The 12551-nt window shown below is 37.9% G+C and overlaps 1 protein-coding gene across 4 annotated transcripts in view; it reads left to right on the top strand.

Moving 5' to 3' along the window:
- LTBP1 (latent transforming growth factor beta binding protein 1) overlaps positions 1 to 12551 on the top strand; it is a 636211-nt gene that overhangs the window by 455561 nt on the left and 168099 nt on the right. For all 4 annotated transcript variants that reach the window (XM_006835152.1, XM_006835155.1, XM_006835154.1 and 1 more), the window contains 3 exons: positions 8546 to 8671; positions 11594 to 11719; positions 12369 to 12491. In XM_006835152.1, coding sequence (XP_006835215.1) covers positions 8546 to 8671; positions 11594 to 11719; positions 12369 to 12491 — 375 coding nt within the window. The remainder of the gene's footprint in view (positions 1 to 8545; positions 8672 to 11593; positions 11720 to 12368; positions 12492 to 12551) is intronic.

Genomic DNA, 12551 nt, shown 5'->3' with positions numbered 1-12551 from the left:
AATAGAAGCAAATACTGCTGAATGATGATGCATGGAGGAGATTGTAATCATTGCAATGAAACGTGTAAAACCAATGTTCTCCCATGTCAAGTATCACTCAATTAACAATAAATTTTTTTTTTTTTTTTAAAGCACATCTGTAAGGCACTCTTCTGTGCTCTCTGTAAAGCATATAAAGTGTAATGCACTGTGTGGGCCAGCAGGGCACTTCTAATTTTTGACCTAACTGTTAAAAAGAAAAATTGCAGCATGACAGAGTAAATACAGGGTAATTTCATAGTTCTTCTTAAGTACTATAGTTCTGTTATCCAATTTGAAGATAAACTTTAGTTTTGTGCATTTTTAACAGTGTATAAGGTTGACTTCAATTGGAAAACCACTTGCAGGCTCCCTTTGTAAGTGTGGCTAGATGGATGTGCTTTTGTCATTTAAATGCAGCTGTAGTGGAGGAGCAAATGGAAATTACTCAGCTTCAGTGGAACTACAAAACAGATTGTTAGAAAGAAGTTTAATTTGGGTTAGGCAGAAATATAAAGCTATTATCTTTTATCACATTTGAAGCACAAACATTTCTTTCCAGGAAATTTAAGTAACACTGATTTTTTTTTTTTTAATGCAACATTTGTAGATGCTTCTACCTCCCATTAGTAAAAGAATTTTCTGAAACAATTCATGGGTAATACATTATAAGTAAACTGTCTTTGGATTGAAATGGTTTTGTAACTTCAGATCTATATTCTATGCTTATTTAAATAATAATTTACATTAGAACCAAAAGACTATTTTGTATTTATTTTATATCAAAATATGGATGTTCTCATTGGGTAAGTTTGAGTGTTGAAGAGGTAGATTTAAGGAGCAAATGGATTCCTTCTCACAGGTATGTTACAGTGGGATTTGTTTAAAATACCAAAACAGAGAACCCACAGCATTCAAGTTGATTTTTTCTCAACAACCAGATAGGACACAACTGCCTCATAAGGTTTCCAAAGCTGCAATCTTTATGGAAACAGACTGCCACATCTTTCTCCCATGGAGCAAGATGTGGGTTTGAACTACCAACCTTTGTGGTTGGCAGCCAAGCACATAATCACTCTGTCATGAGGAGATAAATGCTCTTTGTCCCTGTTAGCCTATTCCATAGGTTAAAGAAAGGGATCGAGTAAGTAAGAGCCTAACAGAGATGTAATCAACTTCACATTTCTCAGTGATATCTTTATGATGGCGAGATTAGATGTAGCCTTCTCAGATTTAACCAAACACACTATAACAAGTAATTATTCAAAGAGCTGCATATTTGCAGGAAATAAGTGACTTTTCCATTCTTAACAGCTGATTTGGTGGCTTGCAACATTATTGGCATACTGTTTTTAAATAAATTATACATTTCAGCATATAAATTCTTGATTTAGCATAGTGTCTTAATAGCTCAAGGATAGGCTGGAAAATCCAACTTTTATTTCTCTGGCAAATATTTACAAAGTGAAAACATCTGTTTCAATTGTTGTGGGACAATTTATGCTCATTGTGGGGCAGTTAGGAAGCCAGGGCGTTTTTGTAAACTGTTCCATGAGTTAGCATTTGATGCCTTCCTGTGGTTCTCCCTGAACTCTCTCTATGGACCTTGCAAGGTGGCCAGGAGATATTATTTGCCTTCTATGACTGCCTTGTAATTATGTCGGCCTGAGCGTTTTAAAAGCTATGTGCTCATCTCATCTTTCCCAGAATTCAGACTTGACCCTTGTAAAAACATTTGTCCCAGAAGCATATTACCAGTGTCATTACAGCCTCAATAAACTATGTATGCTGATGGAAAATGAATTCTTCTCCCTAACCCCATCATGCTTGGTATTTCCAGGCTCTGTTTACTTATGTAGTCATATCATGTGGAGAAACACTATAGGTCAGCATACTCATTTTCATATTTTCCCCCATTTTTTTTCTTAAGTTCTTAAAAATTAATAAAGATACCAAATGCTTATTGGATTTGTTTCTGCGATAAAGAGAGCCTTTAGGTTTCTATTAGTTTGTGGTCATGGACCTTTTTTCCAAATTCTAAATGCACTTTAGCTAAATAAATAGAATAAAGCCCTTGGCAAGGTGAAGGTGAAGTTATTTCAGAGGGGCACACACAGTAGAATAGAGGAGGGCAATCCTCTAAGACGGGGCACACATGGGTGGGTACTGGGGAAAGAAGCCTGAAAGAGTTTGTTAGGGATGTTCGCTTGTTGCTCTCACTGGGAAATGGGCTTTCTGAAGGGACTCAAGAGTCCCTCAGAGACCAGTGTTTGTTAAGTGCTACTTAATTCATAGCCACTCCACTTAACAGAGTAGATCTGCTCCATAGGGTTTTCTTGACAAATCTTTATGGGCACAAATCTCTAGCTCTTTCATCTGCGGAACTGCTGGGTGGGTGTAAACAACCGACCTTTTGGTTAGGTGCCAAGAGCTTAACTATTGTGCCTCCTGGCTGCTTCTGTGGGCATTGACTAGTGCTTTTCCTGTGAGGCTTTGCTACAGTGTGGTGTGTCAGAGCCATCTCTCCAAAGCAGAAGATGAACACAGTCTGCTCAAAGAAATTCGTGTGTCTACATGAACTGATCCATTCTGGGGGCACAGGGTCACATACCGGGGTGTGAGTAACCTCTTAAAAATATGTAAAGCATATGTTTTTGCTGTACAAAAATAAGTTATAGAAAAGGAAGACATTTTTTTCTTATTCTTCTTCAAGGCAACATTCCCACTTGCCATTCTGTATAACAGTCTGACCTTGAGAATGAATTTGGACAAAAAGACGTGAGGGATGCACAGGAAGAGATTTCTAACTTTAACAACAACTACAGCAGTAGCAAAAACTCTGCTATGGGTTAACTTTGATAATTTGTGAATAGAAAGAGGTATTTTGGAGCCATTGTGCCTGTTTTCTGTTTATCTAGAAGAGTAGACTCTTATTGCCTGGGCAAATGGATGAATGGGATCTCTGAGACCACCCGTGATGAAACTTACATGAATTAATTACTTGTGTAAGAATAGTGTATTTTAGAAAATGTCCCTTGCCTCCTTGGATGTACAGGCAGTCCCCAGGCTTTGAATGAGATCCATTCCTGACTGTGTCTTTAAGAATCTGTAGGTCTGTCGAAACAAGTGTTGTATAGTTCTTATTAATTGGTCTTACGTTGGTGATTGTTGTTGTTAAGTGCCATCGAGTTGGTTCTGACTCATAGTGACCCTGTATAGGGTTTCCAAGGAGTGACTGGTGAGCTTGAACCACCGACCTTGTGGTTCAAACTGACTTTGCAGTCTAGCACACTAACCCACAGGGCCACACCAGGACTCCTTAATGAAGGTGTTAGTGACGAGGAATTTTTGGAGACTGGGTCACTCATTTCAAAGTGAGGGCATATTTAATTTAATATCAAAGAACAAGTAGCAGTTGTCCATAAATAGGAAATGGTAACCTTGAGGTTGTCAGTATCGCTCAGTATTCTCTAGTGATGTCAGTGTAGTAGTTTCTCACTTATGCTTAATACTCTGCGAGCCGGGATCAACAAGTTCAAGCTGTGTAACCATATGCTTAATCTAAGCAGTCATCAACTGAAAACCATTAAATATCCATCATGAATATTATTTCAGGCTAATTGTTTCTATTTAAGATCCTGAATTGGAAAAAAAAAAAAAAAAAGATCATTTCATTTCACTTGCTGAGCTTGTTGTTGTTATGTGCCGTGGAGTCGGTTCCGACTCATAGCGACTCTGTACAGGGTTTCCAAGGCTGTAAATCTTTATGGGAGCAGAAAGCCTACTCTTTCTCCCGCAGAGCAGCTGGTATGGTAGTTTTGAACTGCTAACCTTGCAGTTCGCAGACCGATTCATAAGCACTACGATACCAGAGCTGCTTTTCCTGAGATTATGAGAGTTACAATTCTTAAGTACTTCACTTATTTTAGAGCTGACTTGAGAAGAAATTATTTAACTCTAAGAGGGCTTCAAAAAGTTCATGGAAAAATTCCATTAGCTTTTAATTCCTGGTAGCGTAGTGGTTACGAATCGGGCTGCGAACCGCAAGGTCAGCAGTTCGAAACTACCAGCTGCTCCATGGGAGAAAGATGAGGCGTTCTGCTCCCATAAAGATTTACAGCCTCGGAAACCCTTTACAGGGTCGCTATGAGTCGGAACCGACTCCACGGCACATAACAACAACAACATTCCACAAACTATGTGAAGCTCCCTCATATGTTGTAGACTGTGTGGCACAGATCTCATTTGAATTAAGTGTTTTTTATTTTTGAAGACTTTGCTTCAGAAGGCATGTAAAAATCCCCCTACAGGGTTATGCTGCAAATTGATATATGCATATTGGATAATGGATGGATTGTACATCAGGGGACATACTTCACTGAAGAATTCTTACCAACAGAGAAGATAATTATTCCCTGAGATTATAAAAGTATAACTGGAGAAGACTACCCATCTTCATGTTTTTTGTGGCATATATAAATAATGATTTTTTTTTAAAGCAAACACTTTTCTGACTGTAGATGTAATATGACATGTTCATTCTAGACCTAATATAAAGAAGAAAACATCAGTTCCAATATTCCTAATACGTTGATATGTTTCCTTCCAGTGTTTTCTTTTCAATGCATATTTCAATATAATTCTGTATTATAATTTTGTGTCCAATATAACATTTTAATGTTATATGCATTTTATAGTATAAACTACCATATAATATTTCATATTAGATAGGTAGCAAAATTAATTATTTTTGTTGTTATTGCTTGTCACATACTTTTCCCCAACCCAGCCCAACAAAACTCACCGCCATCAAGTCTATTTTGACTCATAGCAACCTTGTATAGAGTTTCTGTGGCTGTAAATCATTACAGGGGCAGAAAAGTCTCATCTTTCTCGTGCAGAGTGGCTGATGGATTTACACCACTGTCCTTGTGGTTAGCAGCCCAGTGCTTTTATCCTACAGCACTACCGGGGCTCCTGTCCTTAAGTTACAGCAATCTTAATTAATTGTTTTTATTCCTTCTGCATTTTAAAACTTATTCTGTAATTTTATAATATAGGGACTATAAACAAATGTATTTTTCTGCTACTGAAGTACTATAGTAGGTTCATGAAAATATCATTTTAAATTTTTCCTCATATAGTTTTCATACATCCAGGTGTTTGTTCATAAAATACTGCAGTTCTGTGCATCCTTTGCCTCCTTTTAAGCACAACAATTTTCAGATGAGTTGGGTGAGACATTGTGAAGTTGCAGCATGGTGACTGACACTCTGTCAAAGAATGAAGAATGTGGTTTTGATTTTGGAGAGCAAACTTCAACCAGAATTTAGATCAAGTCCATAGTGACCCATTGTTAAGGAACTCTTACACATCCTTTTTCTACAGAGTGTATACCTGGGTTATTTATAGACAATTGTTATTGTTGTTAAGTGTCATCAAATTGGTTTCAACTCATTAGTGGCCCGGTATAGAGTTTCCAAAGAGTGGCTGGTGGGATCGAACCACAGACTTTGCGATTAGCAATCCAGTGTTTATCCTACAGAGCCACACCAGAACACCTTTTTTTCTTCTCTTTCAAAACACAGCCAGACCCTCCTAACAAGGCTCTGCTCATAGCCTGTCATACTCACAATCACAGCTTTCTTAGAACTGGGCTTATTCATACCTAGCATCTCTTACAAGCCTTGTGAAGACACTGAGCTCAAGGTAGTATAGTTTAAAATATGCAACTTCTTTTTTATGTGCAGATATTCTTAAATGACTATAATTTGAGCAGCAACGTTAATAATTATAATGTCTAACATTATGTGCCATACACTGGACTAAAGGCATTACTTAGGTTATTCCCTTTGAAACACATACTGATGTTGGTACTCTGATTATTTTCATGTTAAAAATGCAGAAAAGTGAGTCTTAGCATGTTTAAGTAACTTGTCACATGCTACAGAGCTAGTAAATGACAGCAGGATTTGTCTCCAAATTTGTGGTTCTATCCATTCTACTGCCTCCACTATGACAGTATACTTCCTTACAAATGGATGTTGAAAACAGAAGAGTTCAAGGAAGTAATTTATCTCAGAAGACCACTGATGTCTCCTCATGAATTTTACAGTCCTTGGGTGTCTGTCATTCAGCTCATTTGATGGTTTTCACCCACCTTAGACTCTTGTGGCCCTGCTTCCACTGTAGTGTGTATCTGTGAGTGCAGTAAGGACTCAGACAGGGTTAATCTGAGCAGGCTTTTCAAAAGCATGTGTTGAGCATGGATTTGTAGAATTCAAGAGGTAATTCAGCATAGAAGATTTAGAGTAAGATTTCTACTTTGTAAGTATAAATAAAATGTGTTCACATTGGTATTGGCAAATTAAGGGTAAGGTATTCCTGGATGCTTTACTTGGATTAAAAACAAGAGGTCATTCTTGAGGATTAATGAGAAATTTTGGAGGACATACTCATTGGAACTTAAATTTGGTCTGCTAACAAATAGAAATTTTCCATGCATTTCTTACCAGGAGAAATCACACAGTGGTCCAAACTCTATCACATAAGATAGATTAAAGTTGATAGAGTGTATTAAGAGTCCATCCTGGGTTTACAGAAACTTTGTAAGCCTGTCTCCAGCCTATAAGTGATTGGAATACCTAAAAGGGGTTCTAGAACTTGCCCAGTGAAATAGCCTTCTTGTGGAGCCTTTGTAGTGTATAGGACCTCAGGTGGACTCCTGAGCCCCATCCAGAACCTTCTGAGTTGGGACATTCCCACTAGAAAGAACAAGCAGACCAGCCTGGAACAGCTAGAGCAACAGAAGATACTTCTTAAAAGATAGACCAGCAGGAAAAATCCAAAACAAAAATGGCAGTATAATTGGCTACTACAAGAACAAGCAAATTGTTCTCTGGGGAGCCATTAAGTCAAGCAATCAAGTTCCTTCAGGACAAACCCCTTTCTAAGACTGAAACTCAAAGGGAGCACATGAGCAGGCGTGTAAGCTTGCTGGCAACCACATTGGTCTTCTGGTGAGTGGAAGAGGGGGAAAGGCAGCAATGAAGATATGGACTGATTTTGACCATGTTCCACAGACTCCCATTGACTGCAAGATGAGAGAGAGAAGAGGAGGGGCTGGTTGGTCCAAAGTGTAGTGAGACCTGGGGACACCTGAGCCCATGGATAAGGACTTAGCCACGGAGGGCTAGAGCTGAAAGTGAAGCATCCAACTGATAAGAAGAGAAGGGATACACACAAGAACACCCAGACTTGCAAATAGTACCCATTTGACCTAGCCTCGATCAATGGCTTGATGATCAAAACTCGACTAGAGGAAGATTTAAAAAAAAATTTTTTTTGGATAAAGAAAACAAGAGTAAATTGCTACAATTTGATGAACTTGACCTATACTTATGGATGTAGTAGCTCAAAATACCAACTGAGAGGGAAGGAGTCTTTATATCAAGCATCATTGCTATCCCCTCTGTATACAGGGTTGATAGGGACAGGCACCTTAGACATTGGCTACCTAAAATGAGGGGGAAATAAAGGTACAAAGTGAGTGGCCTACAAGCTTTCAAGAAAAAGTTTAGTTTCAGAGTGTGCGGGGCAAGGTAGAGTCCCCACTGAATAGTTTTCCTCTTGTGTAGGTGGGTCTGTTGAAAATAGATGGGGATAAGATTCTTATGATTCAATAGTGAGTAATTGATATCATGACTAATTGCAACCATCACAACTGTAAAGGTAGAAGTTCTGTTACAAAAAATAGGGGGAGTAGTTAATCTTACAGTCCAGGAACAAAGGACCCAAGGACCATCAAGGGAGAAGAGCTTAATGAGGGACCTTATCCAGAGAAGTAGTGACACCAGAGATGGAGGCAGAGATAAGGACTCTAGACTCATCGAAAGAAAAAAACTGAGTTCTGGCAGCCAGGAGGCAGGCTTGCAGAATGTGCCCTTTGGCTATTTAAATTCCTGAGTTTAAATATAAATTATATGTTCCTGAGTGCTTTTGTGTACATCTGCCCCCCCCCCAAAAAAGAAAACAAAAAACAAAAAAAAAACAGAGGCAATAGAAGCATATACTGTTGAATGATGATGCAGGATGGAATTGTAATCATTGCAGTGAAACAATGAGTATAAAACTTATGTTCTCCCATAAAAGCTATCACTCAGTTTACAATAAAAACTTTTTTAAAAAAAGAGTCCATCCTCGGAGTGATCTTAGTAAAAATTGACAATCTTGCAACATCCATTATGGCTTCTTACCCATTTTCTTCTATTCCAGTTCATCTTAGAAGTTCTTTCATTAGAAAGTATTGCTGATTGTGGGTAGGACTGCTGTTCAATTGTAAAGTGATCAACCAAATTTATTCCTGACTTCAACGGTCACATTTTTTGTCTTCTAATTATACATATGACAGTAGTTTGGTACCTTCTCAGTAAACATAAAGTAATGGTTTGCAACTAGTATTGAAATATTTTTGTTTACTTCTGCGTTTTTTTATTAACATTATTTATTTTAATTTTTATTTTTAAAGAAATCAATGAATGTACTGTGAACCCTGACATCTGTGGAGCAGGACACTGCATTAACCTGCCAGTGAGATACACCTGTATATGTTACGAAGGTTACAAGTTCAGTGAGCAACAGAGGAAATGTGTTGGTAAGAGATACTTTTTTTATAAATACACTTGTTAAATACAAATCATTGGTACATTTTGAACATTTTTCTCATACAAATCAATTTAATCATCTTGGGAATATAATACTTTGTCAGATTTTCTAAAAAGTTTATCCCTGAGCTAATTGAGCTCAAAAATGATTTGCTGAACTCCTGGGATGCTGCCGCTTCTTGGTTCAATTGCTAAGTGTGGTACAGTTATGCCAAGGTAAAATAATGTGCAAGATTTTCATGTAAGTAAGTAAAAGAGCAGATTTTGGATGCATTTGACACAAATGACTGAAAACCAGGAGAGTTGTGGATGACATCAAGACAATCATACAGGCAGAAAGCAAAAGGTCATTTAAAAGAGAGGAAAGAAAGAAAAGACCAAAACGGATGTCAGAAGAGACTGAAACTTTCTTGAGTGTAGAGAAGCTAAGTTGAATGTAAGAAATGAGGAGGTAAAAGAACTGAACAGAAAATTCCAAAGGGCAGCTCGAAAGACAAAGTCAAGCATTATAACAAAATGTGCAAAGACCTGGAGTTAGAAAACCAATAAGAAAGAACACACTCAGCATTTCTCAAGCTCAGAGAGCTGAAGAAAATCTTCAAGGCTCAATTTGCAATACTGAACAATGTTTTGGGCGAAGTATTTAATGATGCAGAAAGTATTCAAAGAAGATGGAAGGAATATACAGTCAAGTGTACCAAAAACAAATGGTCAGTGTTCAGTCATTTCAACAGGTAGTATATGATCAAGAGCCAGTGGTACTAAAGGAAGATGTCCAAGCTGCACTGAAGGCACTGATGAAAAACAAGGTTCCAGGAATTGATGAAATACAAATTGAATTCTTTCAACAGATTGATGAAGCCAAGAAATTTGGAAGATAGCTACCTGTACAGCTGATTTAAAGAGATTCATATCTCTGCCCGTCCTAAAGAAAGGTGATCCAACAAAATGCAGAAACCATATATAATTAATATCACATGAAATTAATATTTTGCTAAATAATTATAATTTAAAAAATTGCAACATATATCAACATAGAACTGCCAGAAATTCAACGTGGAATCCAAAAAGGACGTGGAATGATATATATCAGTGCTGACATCTAATGGATCTTGGGTAAAAGCAGAGAGTACCAGAAAGATGTTTACTTATACTTTATTGACTTTGCAAAGGATTTTGACTACGTAAACTATGACAAACTATGGATAACATTGCAAAGAAGGGTTATTCCAGAACACTTAATTGTACTCATGAGGACCCTGTACATAAAGTAAGAGGCAATTGTTAGAACAGAAAAAGGGGATCCTGAATGGCTTGGAATCAGTAAAGGTATGCATCAGGTTGTATCCTTTCATCATACTTATTCCACTTATATGCTCAGCATATAATCCAAGTAGTTGGGATATATGAAGAGCGTGGTATCAGGGTTGCAGGAAGACTTATTAACAACTTGTGTAGGTGATACAACCTTGCTGGCTAGAAGTGAAGAGGACTTAAAATACTTACTTTGAAGATGAAAGACTACAGCCTTCGATATGATTGTACCAGAATGTAAAGAAAGCAAAAATACTCACAACTGGGCCAATATATAACATCATGATAAATGGAGAAAATACTGAAATTGTCAAAGTTGAGCAATGAATTAGGAAGACCATAGAAGAATCAGTGCATTTAAATTACGGTGTTTACAGAAGAACACTAAAGGTGCCATGGACTGCCAGAAGAACAAATCAATCTGTGTTGGAAGAAGTGCAGTCAGAATGCACCTTAGAAGCCACGATGGCAAAACTTCATCTCTCTTACTTCAGATATATTGTTAGGAGGAACAAGTCCCTGGAGAAGGACATCATGCTGGTAAAGTGGAGGGTCAGCGAAAAAGAAGACTCAATGAGATGGATTGGCACAGAGACAGCAGTAGTGGGCTCAGATGTACAATTGGGAAGATGATGCAGAACCTAGCATTGTTTCATTATATTGTGCTATGCATTATGAGTCAGTACCAACTTGATGGCACCTAACAACAACAAAATAAAAAATTTATAGAGTTCTAGCAATAGTTACATGTATCCACATATTTAGCAAAAACAAATGAACATATGTTGCAATACCTTGTTATATTCAAGTTCATAGAATCTGAGTTATAACAGGGATTTCTAGTTTGAAAATAATTTGCTTTCATGAAACTATTGATTTATTTATATATAAGAGATCTCATATATTTATTTGAAAAACAGTGAATTACCATAATGGAAGTTTAATCATGTCAAGTACTTCATTTTTATTGGATTATTTTTCAGTTTAATTACTCTTTTTTTTCTAGAAAAAGAAAATTTGGCTAAAAATTTTAAGGATAATATAAAATAATAAAGGCATGCATCTAATTCACACCATTACATAACATGTATGAATTTGGTTGTTTGATTTTGTGTGTCTGTTGAAGTGGAGGATACCCACCTGTCCCATACCATGTTTTCCCTACACTTGTACATATTGCATGTATTCACATGTAGGACCCCTAAATGCAAAGTGGAAACGAGCGCTATAGATGATCTCATCAAGCTTGTCCCATGTGCACAGTAGAAGAATTTCTTCTGATCGTCTCTGACTGGGCTGGGATATTGGCTGGTTCATTTCAGAATTTAAATGACTAGTTTTCACACAGGTCCTCAGCAGCCCTGAAACCTCTAGAAAGCACCAATGTTTGGTTTTCATTTTAGCTCTTGGAGGAATGCGCAAAAAAGTTTACTTCTTCCTGGTAACAGTTCTTCAAGTGTTTGAGGAGAATGCTCATATCACATTTTTCCCTCAGTGGTAGAGGCTTATGGCACACAGGAATGGGGTGTATTTTATAGAGCAGGGAGAATTCCTTGCTGCAATGTACTAATCCTTTCTTAATATACTTTTGTTAACAGATATCGATGAATGCACTCAGGCTCAATACCTCTGCTCGCAGGGACGCTGTGAAAACACTGAAGGAAGTTTCTTGTGTATTTGCCCAGCGGGATTTATGGCCAGTGAGGAGGGTACTAACTGCATAGGTAATGGCAGTGATTTCCTGATCTATGAAATTCCGTGCTCTTAGGTTCCCCAAGACCCAATATTAGTCCAGTGATTATTCAGACAACCCAGAATTTTTTATTAAGCACCTCTTTTGACATGAAACCCCTGTGGTTGGTGCAAATGGTTAAGCATTCTGCTACTAACCAAGAGTTGGCAATGCAGATCCACCCAGCTGCCACAGAAGAAAAGTCTGTTGGTCTCCTTCACCCAAAAATTGACCATTGAAAACCTTATGAAGCACAGTGCTGTTCTAACACACATTGAGTCACTATGCATTGAATCAGCGTGATGGTTCGGTCTTTTTGTTTTTGTGTTTGGCATAACTGGTGTTAGTAACATTGAGCACTATCTTACAGCACAGACATTGGGAGACATTAAGTGGATTTTTATTACAACACTTTCTAATGACGATTGTTAAAAAATTGCAAAGATAAGATGCATTAAGTGTTACTTTTTGAACCCGCATATATCAAAACCACTCCCTTTTGAAGCATGCCACACAAATCATAGAGATGAGTGCAGAAGTCCATAACTTTGTTCTTAAATTTGAAGTAACCAGGGAGCTGGGCGAGATTTGAAATGCTGTGTTGGTAAGTAAACTGTGGCCCCATTTTCTGCTTCCCACAGACGTTGATGAGTGCCTGCGGCCAGATGTATGTGGGGAAGGGCACTGTGTCAACACCATGGGGGCCTTCCGATGCGAATACTGCGACAGCGGGTACCGCATGACCCGCAGAGGCCATTGTGAGGGTGAGTGCGCTGAGGGAACGATCCTCTTTATGTGCCGAGTGCACATGATCCTGACACGCA

Source organism: Chrysochloris asiatica, unplaced genomic scaffold (genome assembly GCF_000296735.1).
Source record: "Chrysochloris asiatica unplaced genomic scaffold, ChrAsi1.0 scaffold00016, whole genome shotgun sequence".
In the NCBI taxonomy this organism is placed as follows: Eukaryota; Metazoa; Chordata; class Mammalia; order Afrosoricida; family Chrysochloridae; genus Chrysochloris; species Chrysochloris asiatica.
Note: the sequence above shows the minus strand (reverse complement) of the source record. Positions and strands in the feature narration are given on the sequence as shown.